We start from the raw sequence: 26,739 nt of genomic DNA on the forward strand, positions 1-26,739 counted from the left end.
AAGAAGTTTAAGACCTGGATTTCATGAGCACATACCACAAACTACTCTTGCCACCACAAACTTCCCTGATGCAGGAGAGCCAGGGGCTTGTGGAACTGTGCTCCTTCAGACGATGAAATGCAGTGCCAACTGCGAAAGGTCTCCTAAGAGTTGTCATAGTCACAGTTTCTGCTTGCTACTGATTTGTCTTATACAAGATATGCTTACCATTTTTGTTGGAGAGTCTTCCACGGGTTTATATTTTTCCTCATAGAAATTCTTCCTCCTCTAAAGCTTTCCCATCTTTCATATTGTTCCATGATCCCTCTTGAGGTGCTGTTTATGTAAGAAAACAGGTATGGTCAGCAAGGTGTGTGCTGACTGTGTATCTGAGGCGTGTTAATCTATCCTGGAATGTGCTAATGAAGCATGCCTGAGATATTACAGTGACGAGCAGTAAAGAAATGGGTGTGACATACTGAGAATGCCAGAGCATCTTACTATTTATTTGCTGTCAACACTTAATGCAGACCCAGCATATGCTATTAAGAAATCATCTTTGCACTTGCATTTCATACCTATAATGCAGTAATTATACTTGGAAGGGAGGAATGTGTAAGGAGCATATACATCTCTTTGTCTCTCTGTTCAGACATTTTCTACAGCAAGGAATAAGCTCACATACTTTCAATGCAGGGCTGCTCTAGGCTAGTCTAGGAGAGCATGTGGGCTTTGGTTACGCACACTTACGTGGAGAACCTCAAGTTTTAAGCATGTACAAAATTGAACAAAAGCAATGGAAGGACCTGAATGCAGCGGTCAGAAAGGGGAAGAACCTGGAAGAGCAACTACTTACATCAGTGGACTTTAACTAGTGCCTCTTTCCATCCACTCTGGTAAAATTCATCCTCTACAAAGCAAATTATTTGTAACAGACAGTCCACACAATGCCATAACAAAGTGATTTTATTGACATTCCTCTATAATGATATGGTTGAATAGAAAGCACAGCCTGAGTATCATGTGACATTTTTCTGTCAATAGAAGCAAAATCAGTCCAATAATGAGGACCTTTCCTTCCATTGACTTTATGTAGTCTTTAACAAAACCCATAACAGACATCTCTGTTAGATAAATCGGAAGCTGCAGGGAATTTGGCTAATGGTAACATTATTTACTATACCTAGTATCTACTATCTACAGGCATCTGTTTTTCTACTAGAACAAAGGAACTACATGACTCACTAGAGAGAAAGGAACAATCCAATCTTTCGGACCTTGTGATAACTGGAAATCCTCTCCCAGATTTAGTATATTGCAATAATTTTTGTTTTCATGATGAACACTGAGGTACAGCAAGAATAATAATCAAAAAGCACCGCATTTGTCATAGAAAGATCTGTTGGTCTGCATTGGACTGAAAGTGTTTAATCTTGACTGGGAAGCTCTATTAATATTACTATGGAGACAGGGCAAATTATTATTTCGACAGAAATGAAACAAATCTCCAGTCAAATTCATCCTTCTGGAATTCCACAGACTGTCACAGGATTAACAGTGAAGGATGAGTTTAACTCATCCTCTGTGCATGTATATTTTAACCTATTTCTTATTCAGTTTTCATGTCCAAATTCAGTACCCTATTGTTTTCAACTAGAGGTATGTCAACTATTTGTTACAGTGAAACTAGAACAACAGAACACAAACCCAACAAACACCCCCCTTCCCACAGGCTGTCTCTCAGACTAGACTACGAACTCAAACCTTAGCTACAGTTCACAGGCACTTGAGCAATCTGGGTGAAAAAAGCCCTCTGTGCCAGACCTGTACAAAAAGCATGATTTCTCTGTTAGATGTACTTTGGACCACTCACTCACTTCTTGCCTTGTGATAGCCATGGATGTCCCTGGAACGTAAAAGTCAAGTTCTGAATATGTGCAGCTACATGATTGAAACTGAATGCTCACATAACATACTGCAAACTGAAGTGACAGCATCTGTGAGGTTTAGACCTGACGCAATTAACAGTAAGGTACGGTTGGTTGTACTGGATCAAATCCTGCATAGCTTATGTGGTTGAACAGTCAGGGAGACGTCAAGGTAGAATAGCTACCAGTGATTTAAAATACCTATTTTCATTCTCATACCTTCAGCTTAATGCTAGTACGGCAACAGAATTTCATACAGAAAAATATCCCTTTCCCTCCCTCTACCCTTAATGGCATCACAACAGCCACCTTGAGAAACATATGGACCCTCTGAAACCAAGTGTACAAATTACCAATATTCATTGTTCCTATCAAAAACTGAAATCCACAAAAGCTGTCAGTTTGCCTATTCCATTTTTCATTTGCATTTTAAAATCTACTGCTGTTGATGTCATTTCTTAATATAGCCCCCACCATGTTCCAAGGGAACTGAGCTGAACAGGTTATTTTACTGTAAATCTGCCCTATGGAATATCTTCCAGACTTTCCTGTGGGAAAGCAATGAAACAAGAAATTCTGTAATTAACAGTCAGTGTTTTACAAATGAAAACGCAGACCTGGGGAGGGCACAGATGATTAAATGAGTAAGAGCATCTGAATTGAAAGCTGAACTAGGAAGGGTATATGCCTTGCACACGCATAACAACAAAGCCAATTAATTGCGTAATGGGCAGGTTAAATAGCAGGTCAAGGGAGAAAGGGCTCCTCCCTCTCTCCTGTTAGCACCATTCGCTGCCTCACATTAACAATGCAGTGCCACCTGGATGCATGGCTTCCCTTCACTCCAGACTGAGGCCTGATTCTGCCCATGATATGATGCAATGAATGGAGAAAAACAGTGTGCAGTATCGATAAGGATATCCTAGAGATGATGTCAGTGTCTGAAAATCCACTGGGATAGTGCATCTGGGGAAGAGAGAGGAACGGACTGGAATGGTACAATGCAAGAAAAGCTGGGTATGGTATTTTCTCTCCTGTAAAAAATGAAAATAGACACTGTCTTCCTCTATTCCCTGCTTTAGATCCCAAAAAACTTGCAAGGAAATCTGCATGACCTTGTCACTTTGATGTCACCACAGTCACCTAAGAAAGTAACCTTCAAAAAATACTCAGCTGTGTGCTAGAAAGACAGCTTGGACCAAGGATTTTGATGGGAAGCAGCTAGCTATGCTGAATGCTTCCCAGAGCAGGAACACATGAAGTGCTTGAGACGCTATCTACCAAACACCATGGAGATGTGTAACACCTAATCCAGCTTAGTGTGTGGCGAGTCCCAGAACATGTGAAGAAGAGTTTCAGGAGAAAGCTTTCCTTGTTTCAATCAGTGGGGTTTGATGCTGTCTCTGAAATACAAACATCTTTTATTATGCTACAAAAAATAGTTTCCCTTTTCTCTTACTAAAATATAGCTTTTCAAGACTTAAAAAATTTCACTATACACTGTGTAAAGATTGGAGATTTTTTTTTTTTTCCTTTTTTTTGCTATGTTACTGAGACAGCTCTTGATGCACTATTTGCCTTGGCCAAACATGGACCAAGCAGTTGGATACTTCTCTTTTCCTCTATTTTTGGAAGACATCCAACTTTTGACATAGTGCAGGTGGCTTTATAACATCACCAGGCAATAAAATAAGAACCATACAGGAATTGCTGGATTTTGGAGCCCAGTGGTGAAGAGGCAGAAATGACATACACTGGAAGATTTGGTTGTTCACTCTCTCCTGGTGTGACTCGCTCTGATGTAACTCTTGTGCACATGACAATCACTCTTCAGAAAGAAGTGAAGATTTCCATTTCTGCTGTGCAGTGGGGGTGGTCATGTGGAACAGACGCCTGAGAGCTCGTGTGTGGAAATCATGAGCATCATTTTCAGTGTCTGGTACCATGATGCTGGCCCGTAGCAGCAGCCTCCATACACAACTGGAATACGACTACTCAGTAAGAATAACAACATACTATAAAACAGATTCTCAGTAAAAGCCATACAGTAAATTAGTATAAAAGTGGTTGAAATGTCACAGAAATGGAATGAATGGGGCAATTTAAATATCCCAAATACTTTATATATCATTGACAAAAGCTACTATTTCTGCTTAGAGACGTGTTTTTGGGTCCACCACCTTTCAAATACCTATTGGCCTAAGAATAAAAGTGGGGGAATGATCTACAACTCTCAGAATGCAGTTTTTCAAGTGCGATGAGTTTCTGTATAACCACCATAAAAATATGTGGGAAAGCAGCGTCCAGTTCTTTTCTCTTACGGGAAAAAACTTACGGGAATTACATGTGTCAGACATTGAACTGATCTGATTTTACAGTTTTCTGAAGCATAGCTAACACAGAACTACCAGTAACAAGCCCCCAGGGGGGTGTGGTATTTCATGTGAGCTGCTAGATACTATGATGTTACCTTCTCACTTACCTTCACTCACCCTTCACAAGTCTCTCACTTCATATTTCATGCATCCTTTAACATAGTTAGTGTCAGAAGATACTTTGTATTCCTTTTCCCAGTTAAGACAAACACTTTCAATCTGAGATTAGCCTTGGAAAACAAGGGCAGCAAAGATTAATAAATAAAACACAATCAGAGCAGTGAGGCTGGTTGTAACAGCCTCAGCAAACCCCACCCGAAGTCTTCTGCTGTTTACCTCTCGCTCCCTGGTTTCAGAGCTGGAATGCAAAGTACACCCAACTGAAGAGGGTTATGCCTGCCGTTAACAAGAGCTTGATCTTTAGCTCAGCGGTACCTAGCATGACCAGAGGGCCTTTGGGCTTACTCCAAGAGGAAGCGCAACAAAGTCTTAACTCAAAGAGAGTTACAGTCCCCTGCATCCCTGACTAGCACCTTCATTCACTGCAGCTTCTCATTTAACAGACCCTAGGCAAAAACCTTCTGTCTATGACCACACTTGAGGTTACGGAGATTTCCACTGGACAAGAAAAGAAAAACGACAGAAGTGAAAACTGTCCCCAGCAACCACAGATTAGCCCAGCTTCACAGAAAATAAATGGCTTCTGACACAGGGGATGGGATTGTCTAGACTTCTCATTTGGAAAGGAGCATTTTAAACATCAGAAAACAGAGACCTGGTAAACAGAACCCAAGGGTATTCGTCAGAGTAGAACATTCTTCTTATTTCTCCTTTTCCTTGTCATATACAATACTAAGGTAAAGGAGCCTTATCCTTTATGCTACATAATAAAACATCCATCTTGAATGTGCACAACCTTGTGCTTCTTATGTGGTAAACATTACAATGGAGATGCCCCTCCCAATATCTCTGAAGTGCAAGTTCTCTCCAGTGCTGGCAAGTACCAATCGTAACAATTGCTGTTATGCTTTGCATTGCGTTACAGGTTGGTTTTTTTAGTTTCTGAAGGTCTGATCTGCACCATGTGTCTGGGCCAGTTCCAGCTGATGCAAGTGATGTGGATCATGAGTTCATCTATAAAAATGTCAGTTTTGCTCATAGGTGTCTCTTGGATGGACAATACATACAGAGAAAAACAAGGATGGATGAAGATACATTTGACCAGCTCCTAGTACTGGGTTCAACGGTTAAGAAGTAAGATGGGCTGTGAATTGATTTAGAAGATGTGGCCATATAAAAGCTTGGAATGCCTGATGAGGGTTTTTTTATTTTTTAATCAACGTAGGTGGAAGTAAACATTTATTAACATTTGGTCAAGTGTAGTGTAACTTGCATTTGTATTTTCATTGTTATTAATGGAGGTATGTAGAGATATACAGAAACCTTGAGACAGTTGGTTTTCTATTGCATACAGACTAGCAGTCCATTGGAAACAGAGGATGAAAGCATGAAGGTTAGATCTTAGAGGGAGGCAGTTCTTCATGCACAGCTTTTGTTAATCTTGATTTTGTTTCTTTGTTTTTCAAAACTAAAAACATGGGAAACCAAGATCAAATGATGGTGGACAGGAAAGGTGACATCATCAGCCAGAAAAACACCAGAGGTGCCTGAACCCCCTCATTCAAGTCCAAAGGTGCTAGTTTCTTCAACAGCTGTCAGCAGCTTTTCATACAACATAGAATATGAGGGGTAAGGTGGAAGATCCAAACGGTTGAAACATGTGTGTGCCCTGCAAAAGGAAAATATGTCTCAGGTTAAGTTTAATCTAAATAACTAGAGAAAGTAAGAACTGAGAAAACAAGTTCCTACTGAGACTCAAAACATTCAAGTTCATTCAGGAGAGAAAAAGAAATTCTAACTATTACAACAAATCGCCAAATTCTGAGGTACTGCAATGCACATACACATGAATATTTCAAAGAGAAGCTAAGTATCAACATAACATCATTCTCTGCTATCTCTGCATTCGACGTTTGCAAAGATCTTGTAGGGGTCTTCATATAAAGAACACTGGAGGTCACTGAGGAGATGGGGTCTAGGCCCAGATAGAGAGAAAACCACTATTTTGGTTGCTTTGAGTTTTTCCCCCCAAAAAATACAACTCAGCTGTACATCCAGCATGAGCAACCGGCAAGTTTTGCACAAGTGGACAAGCATAATGTGATGAACTCTACTGCCAGAATGGGCTCAGTGTGTGTTTATAGTGAGGTAGGGCTGATTGGTAAAAGACCATTCAGTGATCTGCTATGGAAGGAAGGTTGCTGCAAACGCTCCTGTAAGTCAGCTGCTGGCCATCTGCTGCAGGGCTGGCCTTTAGATGCTATTTATTTGTAATAGCCAAGGTAAAAGCAAAACATTTTGTGCAGAGCAAGCTGCCAACTTGATGACCCTCTTTGCCCACAGTTCTATCATTGTATTTACCCCAAGTTGGCAGCACCTTCACAAGAACCCGTGGAATGGGTTCCTCACAAATCTCCACCTTGTTTCAGCTTTTCTGCTAGCAGCAATTAGACCCAGATGCAGACTGTACTGTGTGAGGGGCTATACAAATGTGGAGCAAAGCAACAGTCCCTGCCCCAACAGTTCATCCATTTCAACTGATTGAAAAACTGTAAAGCTCATTCAACAAACACTGGGGGCACGTTTTCATTGAAATAGTCTCATTTTGTATGGTCAGCTTGCAGTTCTACATGATCCTACAAACATTTCTGTTTCCTCTTGCTTCCTGTAATGAATGTGAATTGACTAAAATGTAGCCTCAGTGGCTAACAATGTCTAAGCTTCTGGTCCCTAGTATTTATAGAAGCCATGAAGTTGTTTCAGCTTTTCTGTTTCATACTATAATTCAATGTTATTTCTTCCAAACTGAAGCAGAAGAGCTACCTTGGAGAAACTATTTGAAACCATGCTACCTTAGGCCACCCACAGAGTGAGAAAAACATGATACTGATACATGGGCTGGCCTGAGACTTGCAGATTCAGAGGGAGAGTTTTATCAAGTACCAATGGTGAAGCAATCAGGCAACTGAAATAGCCAAGAGCACGTAATCTTCACTGTATCACAGCATTTCAATTAGGAGCACTTTTACCATCCTTTTCCCTTTCTGAATGAAGATTTGTTAGCTGATCACTCTCTCAGAGTGTACAATAAACACAGAATTTGTGGGAATGAGCTGGGCACACTTGAGTCAGTGAAAAAGGAACATTAATAAAGCCATTACTGAATGCATCTCTTGAAATTAAACATGGCAGCTCATGAGTCTCACCCGTGAATAGCCCTGCACTGTTTATTGTTTATCTCAGCAACCTTTGGCAGCACAAGTTGTTTCTACAACTGCCAATACGTATCAACCACTGGGAGTTACTAACTGAGGGATTCTTGTAGTCCTTTCAGAACGTGCTTATCATAGGCAAGACAGCACCATTCAGAGACAGTCAGTCGTGAGGAGATCAGCTGCCTGGCTCCAGAACTGGGAGTCCCTCCCAGCCCAAATTATTCCACAATTCTATGATTCTAGGGTGGCTCAGGTGTGGATTCTGCTAATGTAACCTTGCTGAACCTAAAGTAATTGATCTGTATGGTACTTAACCATGGCACATTTTACTATATGAGACCATAGCATCTCAGACACTGCTGTCACACGTCATACTATGCAGTGCAGACATAGCTGCAGCCACTGACTGGTGTTTACATTCTTGCTTAGAAGGTCTTAGAAGGTTTACTTACAGCCTCTCAAGGAATTTATTATGGGGAGCAACTATGACAAAGAAAGGAAGAAAAAGTTACCATGTTTAGAAACGGCAGCACTTTGCTCTCCTGTTCTCCAGTTGAACAACTTCGTAGAAAAAATGTTTTCACTCCAAAAAAGGCAGTGAGTGTGTACAGAACCCCCTCCTACCTTACTTAGAGATGAAATTTATCAACTAACATAAGGCTTGCATTCGAACATAGCCATGCCTGTCAGGCAGAAACTGGGCATTTCTCCTTTTCACCTTGCTTTCTTTAGAAGAAAGAAGAACCCACAAACACTTCTTTGATCAACCTCAGGACTCACAGGTATCAACTTTTTACACGCTGCCTGGGAACCACTGCTTAATAGCTGAATATAGATTCATAGCTGGTATTTCTATTGTATGTGAGAAAAGAGGAAAGAGAAGAGGGATGGGAGATAAGGAATGATAAAGGACAGCAAAGCATACACAGTCCAATGGGAAGGATGGAAATTATGAGAATGAAGTTCTCTGTAGTCACTTTTTTAATTGCTATATGGTATTCTGGTGTGATTAAATACCTGATCACCTAACAGACAGGGACAGAATTCTCTTACAAAAGATCAGATATTTACTAGCACTGATAATCTTTATCATGCACAACCTGCAGACACTGTGGTGGTGATCACTTACATTATTCTGCTGAATGAAAATCTTGTTTGATGAAAGGGTAGTTGCAGCTCAGCACTGCTGGAAAAGTGACCTCATTGTGTCAAACGTGATTATTTGACTCACTGGGATTCACACTGAGGTACTTACTTCATTGATACTCAAACAGAAATAACCTTGGAGCTGACAGGGGTTTTGAGCAGGGGAGGAGCACAAACAGAAGATGGGGCAGTGGCATTTCTAGGCACTGAACACTTCTGCAGGCTGATGATTTAAGAAAAGGGAACTTTTGGCTCCTACAGCTGCAGTAGGAAACACTGCTAGTTCTTTGCACTGGTTTCTGGGCCAGCAGTTGTGCTCCCACAACACTGGAGCAAGCTGTGTCTGTTCATTAGTGTTTGCTGGGGAACAAAGGCGTGGCCCTTGCATGACCCAGGGGACCTGAAGGGAGGCTTCCTGCCTCAGAAGAAGCTATAGCTGGAAGAATCCTCCATCCATCCCTACTCAGGCAACCAGTTACAAAAAGTAAAATATGCAACTCCCTTATTTCGGGACAAAGCTTTGTATATTGGACAGGCAGAGCAAAACTCCACCTTGATGAACAAATTTACACTGACAGATCTGTAAATCTGGCAGTTTCTTTGGAATCTGCTTTAGCCTTTTAGGGTCAAGAGATCTGGGATTAGAACACATCTCTGAGCTGTACGGTACTTTGACTTTCTAACATGGGTGGTCTCAAAGTCAATGTAGATAGGAATAACACGTCTGGTACACATGCACACTCCAGAAATGAACTACTGGTGTAATCTAACTTTTATTTGTATTAGATGAACATATTACACCAGCATCACCGTGTTCATGTAGAGGAACTGGTACTGATGAAAAAGTCCACCAATTTAGAATGAAGGTACCAGATTTTCAACTTCACTGAGAAAGTCTTGCACCCTCAGTGCTTTCAAGAAGCACTCTGGCATTATGTATTAGTGGCTGTTCTTCAGAAAGTGCTGCAATTAAGATATTTACACCATGCCTCTTTTCTGGGAGTGCCATGGTGCTGTCACAAGTGCAAATGCGTGGCTGGTTTTATCACATCTTTGCTTACTATAAGCAAATGGCAGTTTCATGCTCCATTGCCAAAGCGTAAGGACAAGACGTATAGGAGAGCTGTCTCACTGCTTTAGACATCTGGAGCAGCAGTAAGATAATACAAAAAGAGTCCTGGATTCTCCCAATAGAGCTAAAAATTATCTTGGTGCTTTGTAAAACAGCTGAAAACCCAAAGGCCAGGCTAACCTATCCCCAGTGACCCACCAGCTACCTGCATGTCAGGGAAGCCAAATGCATCAGCTTTAAGGCAAGCTTCCATAACAATCCTCACAGCATCACATTTATTGGGTCATGGCCTAAGAACTAAGCCAGTAATTAAGAGGTACAATCCACACCTAAACACATAAATGACTAAATCTGATGATTGCTAAGACACAAGAAAGCTGTTTGGCTGGGGTTTTTCCTAGGACATGGAGCATGGAGCAAAGGTAACCCTCACTGTGAAATTGTAGGAATTGTTAGAGGGAGAAGGGAATTTATTGTGGTTTATTTAAAACAGCTAGTTACACTCATAGCATATCACAGAGCCAAAAGGCCTACAGGATATGACATACAACTTTCTTTTAGCCTCTAAGTCTAAGTAAATACGTAAGTAAATCTAACCAAACATGAGCAATCCATAATCAGGCATTTAAAGAAAGTTTTAAATAACATTTATTTAGTTGCTTGACTAAGGGTTAAGGGAACCTCCAGGTTTAGCCTGTGTGTTTTATGTACTTCTTAACACTGTGTATACTTGGCAGCACCCCATAATTTCATACAGATGCAGGTAATAATTCAGGGTGATCAAGCTGTGTTTATCCCCCATGAGCAAGTGCTGTTTCTCTTTCCCCTGGCTAAAATGAATGCAGAGCTCTAAGACTTCTAAAAGGTGCTAACAACTTTCACCTGCAAAAGAGGCCTCTTTCAGGGAGAGCAACAAGTCTGGTGATCAGCAGACAAACATCAAGTCGTTAATATGGATATCTTGGGGCTAACTGCATCTGGGCCATAAGCACTGCCTGGGTTCACAAAGGAAGTTAAGCAGAGCAGAAAGAGGCCAATTACCTTTTCAGAACTTAATGGGTCAGCCCAGGGCATTTTCTGTGGCTAAGGTTCCCCTCCTCACCCCTTTCCATCCCAGAAAGAGTGAAAACTGATCTCTGCAGGAATGCTGCGTAAGTCCGTGACTTCCAGTTGCTGCCTGTCTGCAGGCAGGAATGCCCTTGGTAAGGTCTGAAACCCTTACATAGAACCGAACTGTACCTATATATATATAAAAAAGGGGGATCTGGCTTACACATAGCAAACTGTAACTCTCAGGCTTTCTCTCCACATTGCAGGCTGAAGCTCAGACAGCACGAGTCATCTCACTGACCTTGCATGTTTTCATCTGTTTTTACATCTCAGTGCCTATATGTCTAGCTTTCACATAGGCTCTAGCTCTCCATATAGTCTCTGTAGAGCCTTTATGGTCAATGGAGATAAATCAGGATGTACCAGGTGTGATTCAACTGAGCTATTGTAAAAGTCTGTGTTCAGGTGAGATGAACTGTGTCTTAAAAACACTTACTTTCCTGACTTTAGAGGGAGTCCACATAAGATGTCAGCTCTGAATGTCTGCTCCTGTGTCTCCCCACTGCATAAACATGGGCTTGAGCAGGCTTGGACTAAGAAGGTGAACACATTTGGACTTTGCCTCTCCAGAGGACTCTGGAGGTCTGCTCAGGTCCATGTGTTATAGCATGCTTCTGGGTAAACAACACGGATGGCAAGTAACCAGGAAAGCATCCTTTGGAGGGCAAATGTTATGTAAAAAGGTCACGCAGCAAAAGTATCTCAGAGGTGCTGAGATGCAGCCCCATGAAAAATGTTCTGTAATCTCAGTGGGGCAGAACCTCAGGCAACTGTAAAGATGTTCAAGTGACTCACTTCAGTGAAGATGGATGAGTGCTGGTCATGGACAGAGTGCTGGAGAAGAACTCAAAGCTGAACATATCACTAGCTCTGCTATGGCTCTCTTGGGTGGCCTTAGGCAAGTCAGACCACCCCTCTGTACCCCAGCCCCTTTGTTCTGAAAAGGAAGATGACCTCTCTTTTGGGAAGCACTGTGAAATCTGTTGACTCTCTATGACATTATGGCTCATCTGCTTCTAGCTGGTTGACTGAACTAGATGTAACAAATTGGGTATTATCACCACATGGTCTGAAGTCCTTCCCCAAGCTTCTTTGTGATGAAAAAGTGGAATCATCAGAGCAAAGGAAGGGATTACACTCAGGCCTCTGGCCAAAATTTAGAGACAGATTCTGGCTTTCATGGCTCTGTAAACTCACACATATTTTCACTGGTATTTTGGAAGTAAAGGGAACAGAATCAGCTCTCAATCTGTTCCAGAATAAAAATAAGAGAACCACGTTTGGACCAATGGAAATCTTGATCTTAACTATTTCCCAGGATTCAAAGACATTTAAGTTGAGCCTGCAAATCAAGAAGGCAGCGTAAGAAAACCCTTTTATCCAAGTGTAATTACAGAACAAACTCATAATTGTTCTTTGCTGTTTTAAGATGTCCTCACTGCATTCATTATCTTTCACTGGCAGAGAGACACAAGTACCAGGCTCACCTTTCCCAGAGCATTTCTGGTTTTACATCCTAGCTAGGACATACCTTGGGAGGGAGGTGATTTTCCCCCATTTCTCTATACAGAAGCGCCGCAGCCCATTGCTCCCTCGGAGAGCTGCAAAGCCCTCATACGGCACGCTCGATGTTCCAGTGACAAACTGCAACAACCGGAGCCTCTGCTCATTGTTAAATCTCTCCACTGCTGCCCAGAACCACCGTATTACAATGTGTCCATCATGGTAACCTAAACCAAGAAGCACAAGAGAGAAATTCAAATCACTCCCGCCAAGTGGGAAGTGAGTGTAACATCAAAAGGCATTCCTGCTATCACGGGACAGTGGGTTTCTCCCTGAAAAGATCCTGACATAACAATACATCCTGTTCTTGACGAGCAATAGGTTCCAGCCCTCATCCTGTCCTGGCTCTGGGTACTGTAATATCACTAAGTCATTTGAAACCCTGGAACTCAAATATGTATTTGAGGTACACTGGCCTCTTGCAAATCCTTTGGCAAGAACAGGGGTTACCTGCATGAGGCATAAAAGACCAATTGCGATATACCACACAGTGTGAGTCCTAATGACTTAACAATCTCTGGCTCCCAAATAAAATCTCTTTTGTATTGCAATAGTGTTGAACATACGGATAGGAGTTTCCAGCCACAAGCCCTTCCCTGGCAAACTTCCCACCTGAGGGCCTCTGTGCCTTGGTTTGTGCTAGTGAAAGCCACGATAAGCCCAGGCTGAATTTAGTTTCAATAGCTAACCAGAAAAAAAGTAGGGGACCGGCTGTGCTTGTGGTAAGCTGCATATTTCAAGGTAACACAAAGGCTGGGCCATCAGCAGCAAAGACTTACACCTTGTATTTCAGGGGAGAATACGTGCACCTCGGGGACTTCCCTTTCGTAGTGCAGAACTGGTGGATTTCACATTTATACATCGTCCAAGACAGCCTGGATAAATCCTGCTCAGTGTTTAAAGCAAGACCAGGCCAACCATTAGAGGAGAAGAGATAAAAACTCCAATTTGCCATAGTTTAGGCTGAGGGGATGGTTAAGCAAGATCTGTATGTTGTAGAAGTGTAATTGGGAACTGTGAAATTCAGGTCCGTGCTGAAGCCAAGAGAACTTGTGGTACTACTTTCAGTGAGGCCAGGAGTTCATTCAGTCATCTAAGCAACTTTAAAATCTAATACTGCAAATCCTTTTCAATCCTTATTAGTCAAAATTCCTGTTCTGTTAAGAAGGTAGGAATTATGGATAAAACCTGGATAGAAGTAGCAGAAGCAATTTCATTATTATTACATCTGTTGATCCAAACCTGAGATTTTACTTCATGAGTTATTACTCAAAATATTCCTGAACAAACTGGGTCATTTCCTTCATGAAAGACAGAAGGAAGAGATGGACAAAGTCTTTCGTGTTTTAGACTGAAATCAGTCAATATATAGTATCAGCAGGCAGTTTACCTCCACGATATTCTGTGTTGTTTCGCCAGTCATTGAGGTCTATTTCTGCAGTGCCAGCTATAACCAGCTCCAGTTCTCTGGCATCAAAAACAGAGACAAGCCTGGAGTCTACAACCTGGAACAAAAACCACTTGTAAGCACAGTTTCAGACTGGAAATAAAGCAGATGCAGTATCTTGTAAACCTATGGCTCTGATGGCCAGCTCTTTAATCTGACAAAGTCTGCATGCTGACAGCTGACTTCCTTTCCTCTGCTGATAAATCTGTGCTCCTCTTTAGGGAGTCTGCTGATGTTTTGAGCTGCAGACAATGGTGACACATGAGATTTGGCCAGAATGAAACAATACAAGTGTCAGGGCATCATGTGTGCAGAACACTCTTCTTGCTATACTCATTCTGACGAGTGATTTTCATAGTCAAAGACTGGATTTGTGACACAAACAATTTATTTTATATTTGTTTCACACTGGAATTTGATTACAATTGCATAGGAGTGCCCTCAGGTCTTCATCCACTGAAGATGCATCTGAGGTTCACTTTCTTCATTATGTGAAACCAAAAGCTTTAACGTCCTGCAGTATTCACAGGGAGAAAAAAGCTGGCAAACCATATGCACACTTTAGTAAACCATATGGAGTCACTTACCAACCCCTTTCTACAGGAAAGGGTTGATCAAGTCTGTTCAGCTACAAATCCACCCTCACTGACTTCCACTCCCTGTAAACATTGCACAATTCCCTGGAACCATCAGCTATCAGTATTCTGCGTGTCTGTTATCTGCTGCTTTATTTTCCAGGGCTGCCATTCTTTCTTATTTCCCTCCGCAAGACAGCCCTTAACTTCTACTTACAGTGTACAGCTGCCAGGGCAAGATATATGTTTGAATATGCTTAGTAAGAGGCAAGAATAGGTGACTACATGGGTTGGTCAGCAAAGCCACAGGTTTTTGTCCCATCTCTGGCAGTCCTTGTAGCAGCTCTGTCAGAAGAATGTTTTCAGATCCAGGTCTTGAGCAACAATAAATTACCAAAATCCAGGGACAACAACAGAGCAGCATCCATGAATATCAGTAAGATAATAGCTGACTGCATCCTAGGACTGACTTTACTGGGATGAGTCCCTAAAGATACACCAAAGTGTACGATTCTTCATGATCTTCTCAGGTATCACAGCAGGGTAAAGCAAAATTTGCAAATGCCTACTTCTCTTACTATGTGAACAGAAAGCATTTGTTCATTACGCTTCATCATATTCAGAATACACATTTCTATTCTTTCTCCCTTAATGCTAAACATGCCATATCCAAGGTCCCTGTCTCTACTGATCCAGGCACTCCAGTTCCTTGCCATCTGTGTCTGTTTAGCTATTTCCTAGGGTACTGCTGAAGAACAGTTTAACCATGGGTTCATCTCATTCAGATGAGGAATGGAAGACTATAAGAACATCTCTTTGTTACTTACTTCGTAGAAGCCACGGACCAGGGCCTCTGTTTGCTGAACCACTCCTCGTTCCACTCGCCACTTAACCATTCTCTCGATGTACTCTTTTTTGTTCTTTTCTGTCACTGCTGTATTTGCTCCTCCAGATTTCAACTCTCTCTCTGTCACCTACAGAACAGACACAAGAAGTGCTGTAGCAATGCATGGCTCATACTCTGTTTCAAATTTGACTTGTACTTTGAAAATGCAAGTGAAAAACCTAACAGCCGTATTTCTTATCCTGGCCTGCTGCTCGTTTGCAGTAGAATCAGAAAGGGTAATGAGGGACACCCCTCAGGCCTTGCCCTAGAGCCTTATCCTCGGCTAAAGCTGGACTGACCTTTAGGTTACTCCAAACTGTACCAGCAAAAGTGATTCAGGGAGCACCATCCATAAGCCATACACAATGTGCCGCTCTGGTCCATCTTTTCGTCCTTCTCCTCTGCTTTCCCCTTCTAGGAGCTGCTACCATACCAGCTTGCTACTTGCTGTAGATTATCCAAGCAACAGTACAGGCAACAACAGGATGGAGAGCCTGTTTTGCCAACTGGAAGGGATATCTACTTGTCTCTTAGGCAACAAGTGTTATCCTTCCCTAAGTGCTAATAAAAATGTTTACTCAGAAATCCCAGTAGCCAAAGATACTATCACAAAATGCATACTGCCAACACACTAGTTGAACAAAAGCTGTACAGCACCCTGCATAGAGGACAAATACAGCCACTGTGGGATTCAGAATTTTGTATCAGCCATCCAAACCTGTGTTTGTACTAAAATAACTTACTTCTTTGTTTTATATCAAAACCTACAGCATTTCATTGCATTTTAATGGTAATTTGGCTGGCTTGGGTTACTAAGGCTTAAAACTGAGAAGGGATTTAAGGAATCAATCTAGATTCTACCCAGCAAGCACATACTCCTCACGTGATAGAAAACAGTATTTATCTTGCAATTATTTTCACAGCCAACTCTAGTGGATTTAAAAGGAAGAATGTTTTGCTCTCCTCTTCGGTTTTCTGCTGCTGTAACAATGATGTGTAGCACAGATAGCAAATGAGCTGCAGGAATACATATTCATTATTTGTATTATTTACATATTATTTATATTATTATCTATTTATTAGCCCAACAGAGCACACAGCATATATATAGTATTTAGGTCACTTTGCTTGAGGGACCTGTTGTAACATTATGAATTACGGAAACACTGAATGAGTCACCTAATCTGTAGCTTTGTTGAGAAACAGCAAGAACCAGTAAGGTTGGATGTAATGAGTTAGGAACTCTCAGCTAGTTTGGGTTAAACTCCCAAATGTGTGTCATGGATCACCATTATACAAGCAACGCTGCACTGTCCAGGGGGCAACACTCTGGCCCGGTTGCCATGCTGGCTTCTTCAATACTGTGCAGCACTAAGATACATCTGTCAAAACTAAAGACTAAATGCTATCTAGTTTAAAGCATGACCATAAGTCCACATGTCCAGTTGCAAGACTTCCCACAAACACCCAGACATGCTGGTGAGTTCTTCAACTTGTCATTATCCATACAATTCCAAATACAATGGTTATCTACAACTGGAAGCAGGCAATCAATAGCAATGTGTCCCTGTTTTTTCTTTCTTGTTCATAGAGGCATTAACTAGAGCTAGAATTCAGAATCAGGTTTCAGAGTGGCAAGAAGATATGTCAAGCAATCTTGCCCATTCCTGTAACCTGACTGGAGCAATTGCCAGGGCTCAGAGAGAGGCTGTGTCCACATATAGAGCTTGGAGACAGGCCTAAAGAACACCTCCTACTGGGTAAAAGCATGAGAAAGTAGTTAGGGTCACAACAGACACGACTCTTGTAAGTGAAATTCTCAAATCTTTGCTATTACAGTAGTGCTCCAGGCACCAGTATGCCAGAAGGCTGGAACTCCTCAGCAGTAAATTCCAATTAAAAAGGTACCAAGAAAGAGGATTTTGCCTGAAAAGCTTAAAGCTAAACACCCATCAGAAATGAGACAAGAAAGGAAAAATGAAAGAAGTAGTGACTGGTCCATAATAAAGTAATTGTGGAGCAGGACAAAAGGGCTGTAACCCACCTACAGCTTCTCAAAAAGCCACTATTTCTTGTTTCCCTTACCCAACCCTCGAACTACAGCTTCTCAAATATTAGCAGAGCTCCCACTGTGACCTACACTTGGACACATACCCAGCAAAGCAATGCTCAGATGGCATTTAAGTGGTCAGATACCCTTGGCACGCATGAATTTCCAACTGGGATCCATCTGTGAGCATAAAACGTGACTGTGATTTCTTCTTTATTTTGCTGTCAGCACTTAGCAAACCTCAGAAGGGTGAAAATCTCATTTTGACTTGGGACTCTTGGATTCTGACAGCCAGAATTCACAGTGAGAACCACTGTTTCCCCCATCCCTAGATCTAGCAAGGTTATGTCTAGTGCATGTGAAATAAAGTACTAGGCAACATGGCAACTGGCATAAAATTCTGGTTTTCTCACTTTCATATCACAGTATCTACAACAGATTGTGATTTGTTTCTATTCTCTTTGGAGTCATCTCTTATCTTCCACAACAGACTGCTATGTAATTGTCTAGCTCTTTTCTTTGGGGCCAGCATACCAAGTAATTAATGCGCCAAATGTTACTTTCAGATGTGTCTGGGCCATTCAGGCTGAGATTCTTATTCAACTTTGTAATCTTCCAATGTAAATACAAACTTGTCTCATCTGTCTGTGTGAATATGTCAGTATATTTCTGTCTGTCTTTGTGTATTAGTCTTATATAGCCATACCTTCCAGGGAAACCACTGTACTGTCAACTGAATGTCACGCAAGCTCTCAGCTCAAAGCTCATGAAACCCCCCTGCATTTAAGTCTGTGGAGAAACAGGGTTGTTGTTCCTACAGAGGCTTCTTACTTAAATTCTTCTGTCCTATCCTTTTAATTTCATTCACCCTTGACTCTGCTCATCCTTCATAACCTTGTACTATAAACAACCTAAGTTCAGTTTTGAAAATATCCCCTCAAGTCTTGAATGCTTTCTGTTACCTTCAAGCTTATAGCTGAGCAGCCCTTTAACTCCCAGGGCCAGAATTCCTCCCTTCAGAAATCAGTCACCTCTCCCCTGGCTCACAGAGCTATCCTAGCTCTGTGCAAACTCCTACTGTCAACTTCATTTTCAAGGGCTAAGAGCCACTCTCTTCCCTTTGACACCGTGTGTCTGCTCCTTATACAAGTTAACTTCCAGTTAACTTGCAGTACTTGGTGAGCTTGGTTCTTCAGCCTCTGGTTTTCCATATCTCCTTGGAGGTCATTAATCTTGGTCTGGATATTGCTTTGGGTCTCTTCAAGGGTTCCCAGAGACAGTTGTAATCTAGCATGGGTTACAACACCGAAGAGCACCAGGGCTTCAGTGCAAGCCAAAGAATCCCACAGGAGACACTTGTTCCCATGGCCAGTCTGGACTTAAGCCAGGGTTGCACCCCATTTAAAGTTACAGTTATCCAGATCAGCCAGGTTAAAGAGATTTATCTGACTAAGGCAGAGTTGAATGGTAGAAAGCATAATAAATGGATGTACATACCAAGTTATTAAGTAGGTGGAAGGTAAAAGACACAGAATCTAACAAGGAGCTTTTAGACAAAATAATGGTGAGAGTTGCCAGGTCTTACACCACCTGCCAGATGTTTTTCTTCCCTCCTAATCCCCCACCCTTTCAGTCACATCAGCTTTAAGTTACATTGCTTGCATTCACTGAATGCCACATCTGTGTGAACCAGACCCTGGTGAGAAGAGCTGCACTCCACTTCAGAGAATTCCTCATGCTCATCAGTGTGTGGCTCAATAGGCCTGTAGGGGGTTGGTATTTTATATGATAAACCCTAGGAATAAACATCTGCATTGAAACAAGTGGCTTGAAAGAATCAGAAGGTAGGAGAAGGAAACGTTATTGAAAGGCTAAAGGATCTGTTCTGACAGAAAGATGTTCATCATGTGCAACTCTGTCAGCTTCAGACTGGCTTTTCAGATGTTTTACATAGCTGTGCTCACCTGTCCAAACACCTCCTCGTTCACCGTGAAGGTGAGATCCAGGATATCTGTGATGTTGTTATCCTTCATCCACTGCAGACTCTGATGGAACTCTTCATCCAGGTACTCTAAGTCACTTAAATCACATGGCCTGATTGCAAGGCAAGAAAAAAAGATGTAGTTGTACATAAGACTCCATGACTATTGGCAGATGGACTTACTACTAACAATGTGAACAGATCTGTGCTGAAGAGCCAACATAAAGCTGGTGTTCATTTGGTTTTGTTAACATCAAAGCCTGTTATACAGACCCTCTCAAAGCAGTTCTGCAACTGCTTTGCATGGCTGGGCTCAAGGCCAAATCTGTTGGCTGCCTGCACTATTTGCTGTCAGAGGGCACCCCTGGGGCTTGATTTAACGTGAATCTTCAGGATGCCCTGCACCTCAGAGCACATGCTTACCTTCAGGATGGATGGGCTCCACCATGCTGTGCCTGGCTGCTTCCCACATATCTATCATCCTCGAGGTGAGCACACAAGACCGACATAGGGCAGACCAAGCAGCCTAAACTTCTGCTAGTAAGGAGCATGCTTTGTTTGCTGAAAGGGCAGGTGGTTTCAAACCTCCTAAAAGGGCAGTAACGATGCAGGGAGCACTCTAGGTTTCAGGCTATTTCCAGACTAGCTCAGGTACAACAGAGAGGAAACTGTTTGGACCCCAGCAACAATCATTGTTAAAAAAATATTAATAAATTAAATACATATTAAAGAACTCAAAGGATGTTAAGACAAGTATCTTTGTTGACCTGGCATCATCTTACTTGAACAATTTCAGCTAAGTTTTATTCTGCTCTTTGTCATTTAATTGCAGTCTGAACTTACTGCTTCTGGCTTTTCTCATTGCTGCAAATTTTATGTACCTTGACTTACTGCAGTCTATAAAGAGGGACAGATTGTCAGATAAAATTAACCTTATAAACTTGACATTAGAAGCAATATATTACTGGTAGCTTCTGCTTACTAGTATAAAAGACAGTACAAGGCCAAGAAGAAACATTCACTGTTGATATCTACATGAGCATACCTAATGAACCCAAGTTGTGTTTTAGAATGAAACCCAGTTCCACCAGTGAGGCATTAGAAATTATGTATTTTTCTTAATATGACTTCCCTCCCTTTTTTGTTGTTATTTTGATTTTTTACATCAAAGATACTTTTCAGTCTTCCACATAGTTGAAGTCTGATAAGTTTTCATCAGTAAGTTACTACTTTATCAACAAGTAGTAAACTGTGGGATTATGGGTCAGTACTTTCAAATGTCTGTTTGTAAATGTTATACTTACTATGCATTTTTACCAACATACTATTTATGGAAGGCAGGATCTTGGACAAAGTAAAGGAAAATTAAAACATGTTTGTTTTCTATCACAGACCAACCAAACATGGAAAGAACCTGAAGGTCAGAGTGCTTGAAGCAACTCCACAAGGCTCTGTGTCTTTGCAGGACTCACTGTGGGATCAGTGTTTCTGCACAGTTTCTGCATGCTGATACTTACAGCCTTAGTAGTGCTTTGTAGAACGGCCTTGTGAAGAAAGCATCAAGAAGGTACTGGTGAATGAGAGCAAGGCCAAGAATACGACCACTGAACCTGAACCTGGGATATAAACATACAGAGTAAATGAAGTGTAACTCAAGATACTCAGCACAGAAACTTACAGAGGTAGCAACGGGTTTTGCTTCTTATTTTCTTACATTAATTCTTTTTCTCCAAGCAGATACCTAACACCACCCTTCCCACCTCTGATCAGTAATGGATCTCTTTTTGATCCAGCTCCCACAGTACCCATACATGCCCCTGGCACGTTATATGCTCTCCAGTGCCAAACCAATAAACACTCTGAAGATTCACCGTCTACGATCTTTAGTGGAATGTTCTGACACAGACTGACTCCATCAAACTCAGTTTTTAGCTATTAAATACTATAATACTCCACCCTCAGCAGAAAACATACTATCAAAACAGCTGCAAAGGGTATTTGGTGAATCAGTATATCCAATTTCTGACTGGTTACAACCCTTTCCAGGGTGGGGCTCTGAAGTATTCTAAACAGGTAGTGAGTTGCCTTTACAAGGGGAAACTGATGTTTAAGAAGTTACCTGTTGTGACCAAAAACATGAATTAAAATCATTATCTAAAGGTTAGGCTAGCTGTTCCCAGACCACTTTCTTAATAGTGATACTCTGCTGTCTTCAGTGTTTACATCCTCCTGTGTCTGTTTCTGCTTTCAAAGAACAACAACCCCTAGTCCTGCTCCAAGTACATCCCGACAGTGCCCTCCCCATTACAGTCCGTGACTTGTGATAAGCTGTTCCATTTGTCTTTCTATGATTTTTTCAATGACTTACTAGATATTATTCCATCAAATCTGGTTTTAAATCAGTCATCTCAGACAGAAAAATACAGAACTGGTGGGGATTTTTTTGTAAAAACAACCCCTATCACCCATCCAAAACTTACTTATTTGTCAAAAAAAAGGAAAAGAAACAACACCCCAAATGTGAGCACACCAAGCCTGAGCTGACTGACATCATGGTGAAGTTTTATTGATCAAAAGATGAGAAACAGATCAAAAAGCCAAGAAACCATTTCTTCCACTACAGGAATGAGTGTGAAGACCCCTCCTGTATATGAATGAAACATGAGTCTCACTGTTATGAAAGCAGTGCAGAATATCCATTCGCTCAGTCAACTTTATGCTCATGGGACAGAACAACAAGTGCTTAGTATGTCAAATGGGGCACAAAATAGCATGCTGTGGGCCCAGTCAGCATTTATATCACCACAGGAGCTGCCTCTGGGTCCCCTGCATCCAGGAAAGGTGCTTACGATATGCAGCTGACTGGTAACAGAAGGGTGATTATATTACCCCCTTACAGCTGTTTCCACAGCAGCAACAAAAGGCAGCTGTTGGGTCTAGTTAGGACCTGCTTCACTTCACTTGTGCTCCAGTGCAATGTTTCCAGCAAGAAGCAATGAAAAGAGGGGGAGCTGACACAATGAAAGCACAGTGGAAACCAGACAGCTCAAATCCCAGAAATGTTGAGGCTGTAATCCATCAGTTTTATAGCACCTTCAGGATCTATAATCAAGTCCATTTGTCCTAAATAATGCATGTCGGCTTTTTTGGTTTCGTTCTTCACCATCTCCATCTATCCATCCCTGTACATTTTGAATGAAAATACTATGAGCACCGGGTGTTCCTCACCACAACACCCACCCCATGGCTATTTAACTGTGCAGGGCAGGCAGGAGCCTTTTGAAATAAAGCAAAGCAAAAAGTAAATTGCCAAGAAAGATTTGGGAATGCTGTTTCTGCAAAGAAACTGCTTGAAAGTACGGACAGCATCAGTTTTCCTCTTGCTGCTTGTATCACTTCTGTACCTGCATGTGGCTTTGAGGGCATTCATGCAAAGCTGACATGAAAGGGTACTGCACCTAGATCAAGGTGTTTAGCATATGATATGGTGGCTGTTAATGGCAAGTTTAATTTGAATCAGTGCCTTATGGCAGATGTGTATCAAACCATTCAAAAGCTATGGGTAGTGTTTCTTCATGAAAGGACTAAGGCTGGTGGGTCAGCCTAAGCACATGTGGGCAGAGCAACTCTAGGTCGCACGGTCCATCAGTCTGACCTTGCACCGGCAGCCCTGGGCACACCAGGGCTTGCTCAGCCTGGGGCTTGACTGTGGTTCCACAACCCCAGCCTTTGCAATGGTACCATGTAGGAAAACAAGTCCAGCACGAACCGGTCTGGATAAAGGAGATGAGATAATTAAGAAGACATTGCCACTCCTGGTGTCTGCCAATACAATGGATAAAAAAGCTTATGCTGCAGATTGTATTTCTTAGCAGCTCCCTATCATCCTAGCAGACACAGTGCTTCGCGATCACATCGTGAGCTCTGCAGCCCACAAACCCTTCTTCCCCTGCACAAAGCTTTGGTATCTCTGCAGAGCCTTCTATACCTGACTCTCTGATCTGAAGGCTGGTGTAAGAGAAGGACCTCTGGCCCCTTGTCCATTCTGGACAGTGCCTGGGACGACAAATGGCACTTCTGTGGTCCAGCAGTGCACTGAGAACTGTGGACCATGGTAAGGCAGTTGATACCTATCAAAAGGGAGGTGTTTGCTACTGTCCTCAGAGGACAATGGAAGGGTCTATCTGTGTGTATGTCCATACAGACCATCGAGCTGCCACCATGCTCAGCCAAGCATAACACTACCACTTAAAATATATCAAAACCTACAAAGAAACAACAAGAAACAAATTGATCTCCTTACAAAAGCCAGTTAAAACAAAACCAGACCTTTGTGTTTATTTCTTCCTGAAGGATTTAGAACATGGGTGAGATCCAGAGATGGGTGAGACAGTTGCCTCAGAAAAAACAAGTTTTCTTGACAGAGTAAGCAGCACAAAGGTAAATCTCAGCTGGAGGGTACATACCTTCTTTAAACCTGACTTACATTTATCTTTCCAAGGAAGTGTAAAATGCTTGTTTGATTGGTTTCTAGCAGAAAAGATAGCTTGGAAGAGGTGGGGAATGTGAGGTCTTGCTCTGGCCCTTTCTTTCAACACCCTTCCCTTTCAGAGACAATGATTGAGTCTGAGTACTGTGCTCTGGCAGAGAGGGGAGATGTGGAGGGAGCTAATGAACAGGAAATGGTGGAAGGAGAGAGAGAATTAACGAGCAGGAGACCTGCTCTGCTCTGACTCCTACTGACACCCTTGGTCTGCTCAAAAAGGACATTGTGCACACCAGCCTTCTGGCTTTTAACAACACAGCTCTCTGACCTATTTGCAGGAGTTTCCACACTACCCAGCAGCTAACTCCTTTTCCTTCTGGAGGCTGCAGGTGCCCCTGAAACAGCCTGTTTTCACAACAGCCTGTTGCAAAATAACAGGCTCATTCTCCTCTGCATACTTAGTGCATGTCTGGGTACACAGGGACAGACAAACCCATATGCTGTAGCAGCGACTAAGCAATACATTTTCCTCCAATTGCAGGTGAGTCACAGGAAATTTAATTTACTCTGGTCCTTATCATATAGCAGCAGAGCAAGGCAGGACCCATAATGACCTTTTGTTACAGGGCTCCCTCTCAACTGGTTGAACGAACGCAGGTCTTCTTTATGTGACAGTCCTTCCTTGGATTCAGATGGAGAATGATGCACCTCGACAAAACTGCCATCTATGTGTACAGGGGAAGAATGGTTCTTATCGTTCTGTAAGGGATGCTTTGGTAGCCATGCCTTTGAGCTAAATTGGCTATGGTATGAGAAACTTGAAATCCTAAATAGAGGAAACACCTGATGGAGTTGAAAATCTCGCAAACCTTATCTCAAACACATCAGCTGTGTTTAAGTGTGCCCTTCTTGGTGCAGTAGCTTGTGAGAAAATATTCAAAGAAGGGCTCAAGAGAGGTGACTATAATATGGTTCACATCCAATTTGAGGATGCCATTTTCCTTTCACAACACTACTGAACACTTTGCTTTCATCTGTAAGACAAATTTACACATTCTGTTGCACCAGTTTTAAAGTTCAACACTGTTTAATCATGCAGATAAACTTTTGGCTATCTGAAAGACAAGCTGAAAAAATGAGGCTGCACTGCGGTGCAGGATTTCTGCCCTTGGCACCTCTTTTGAGGGAAAATGATATCTGGCAGGTGGATGCAGCTGGAGAGCCCATTAGTCCTTCCACAGTGGAAGAGACTGGACCTAATCTCAACCACTATTAGAGAGCAGAGAATTTAAAAAGGGGAAAGTATTTAGAAGGACTCAGTTATGTGAATGGCTTCACTCTGAACATGCATCTTATTAGACGACAGAGAATTCAGTCATGAAATACAAATTTGTAGGAAACCAGGCATCATGGGATCCAGAGTCTGCGGGGCAGCTTGTTTCACAGGACAGTTAAAACCTCCATGGTGATAAAGACACTTGTGAGCATCCTTGTGACAGAGACATCATGAAGGCCAGAAACTACTAATGAAAGGAACCAAAAATCCATTCTTATAGCCTAAAATACTGTCATTTGCAATCTTGCCACTTGGACGAGAAGGCATGACATACAGAGAAATATGTACTGATCCATGACTCCTGGATTTTGGTGGAATCACCAGCACTGGCATTCTCTAAACAAGAACAATTTTATTCTATTTTTTTTAATGCAAGAAAGCTCTAAGGATGTGTATTTTGCAAAGAAGCTCACCAGGTGGTTACAGCAACTCTGCCTGGCCTCATACACTATGAACTTTAAGCAAACTGGCAGTGTGTCAGACACATGCACCAGAGTGTGTCTATGTGCTAGCAGCACATATCCCAGCGTTGGCTCAATGCAGGACTTGACCAACATGTCCTGTACTGAGCTACATCCGATAATCTTTACAAACCCTTGGCAGGGGATCAACTTCGCACCTCTATCAGCCTTCATTAACAAATGCCTTTCTTTAATTTGGTGTGCATATTTAACCCCTACTCCCATAAATGACAGAACATTTGAGCAGACTAATGTGATGATGCGAGGGATCAATTGTCAGGAGGGTTAGCCAGGCAGGCTGAGGAAGCTAACGCCATTTTGGTTATCTGACTTGCATCTTGCAAACTTTGCAGACCGCCTCTTTGCCACCGTGTCATTTGGTGGAGAGGCAAATTTGCTCTGCATACCTGCAGGCTCAGAGGCTGACGTTGTGGCATTCCAGCAGGATGCCGGATGCCTCCCCAGCTCAGGAATCTGATGAACTCATGTGTCATTAATAGGAAAGGAATGGCTCTTGGAAAGGCCAATAGACAAAACTCCACTAAGTCTTAGCACATTAAAGAGAAAAGGTAAAATAATTCCTTTGTTAGTCCTGGAGGAGAATTCCAATACGAGGAGTAATAAGATTATAGTTGGCTTGTTTTCTTTTCTTACATGCATGTCTAATATGGAGAATTCTCAGAGAGACAAAACTACAACATTGAGACACCTGTATGTGGCATCTTTCAACATCACACTAAGGACTTGTCCCACCACTTCTGATAGCTAACCACAGTAGCATCCCACCTGAGAACTTGACCTGGATCCACACACACTTCTTGTAAAGGAATGGTAATAACCCACCTGACCAAGTTCTGCTGTTTTCTTTTTACCCTCCTTTGGGTTATGTTCTAAATACTGAAAGGCATCGTACCCCATATATGGGGTACGATGAAAACCCATTCCAGGTTTTCACACAAGTTACTGAATTTTTTTCAAGGCTAATCTCCATACTTCCTCACTATGAAAC

General features: G+C 42.0%; 1 protein-coding gene across 5 annotated transcripts in view; it reads right to left on the reverse strand.

Moving 5' to 3' along the window:
- Nucleotides 1–927: 927 nt before the first annotated feature.
- The window catches only part of HECW1 (HECT, C2 and WW domain containing E3 ubiquitin protein ligase 1), a 253,047-nt gene continuing 227,235 nt past the window's right edge, over nt 928–26,739 (reverse strand). For 4 of the 5 annotated variants that reach the window (XM_065665693.1, XM_065665696.1, XM_065665692.1 and 1 more), the window contains 6 exons: nt 20,965–21,063; nt 19,431–19,560; nt 15,358–15,504; nt 13,899–14,013; nt 12,477–12,675; nt 928–6,071 (listed from right to left, as the gene is read on the reverse strand). In XM_065665693.1, coding sequence (XP_065521765.1) covers nt 5,960–6,071; nt 12,477–12,675; nt 13,899–14,013; nt 15,358–15,504; nt 19,431–19,560; nt 20,965–21,063 — 802 coding nt within the window. In that variant the 3' untranslated portion in view covers nt 928–5,959. Of the gene's footprint in view, nt 6,072–12,476; nt 12,676–13,898; nt 14,014–15,357; nt 15,505–19,430; nt 19,561–20,964; nt 21,064–26,739 lie in introns of those variants that run through there. The other variant, XR_010609789.1, reaches the window with a different exon arrangement.

Source organism: Lathamus discolor, chromosome 2 (assembly GCF_037157495.1).
Source record: "Lathamus discolor isolate bLatDis1 chromosome 2, bLatDis1.hap1, whole genome shotgun sequence".
NCBI lineage: Eukaryota > Metazoa > Chordata > Aves > Psittaciformes > Psittacidae > Lathamus > Lathamus discolor.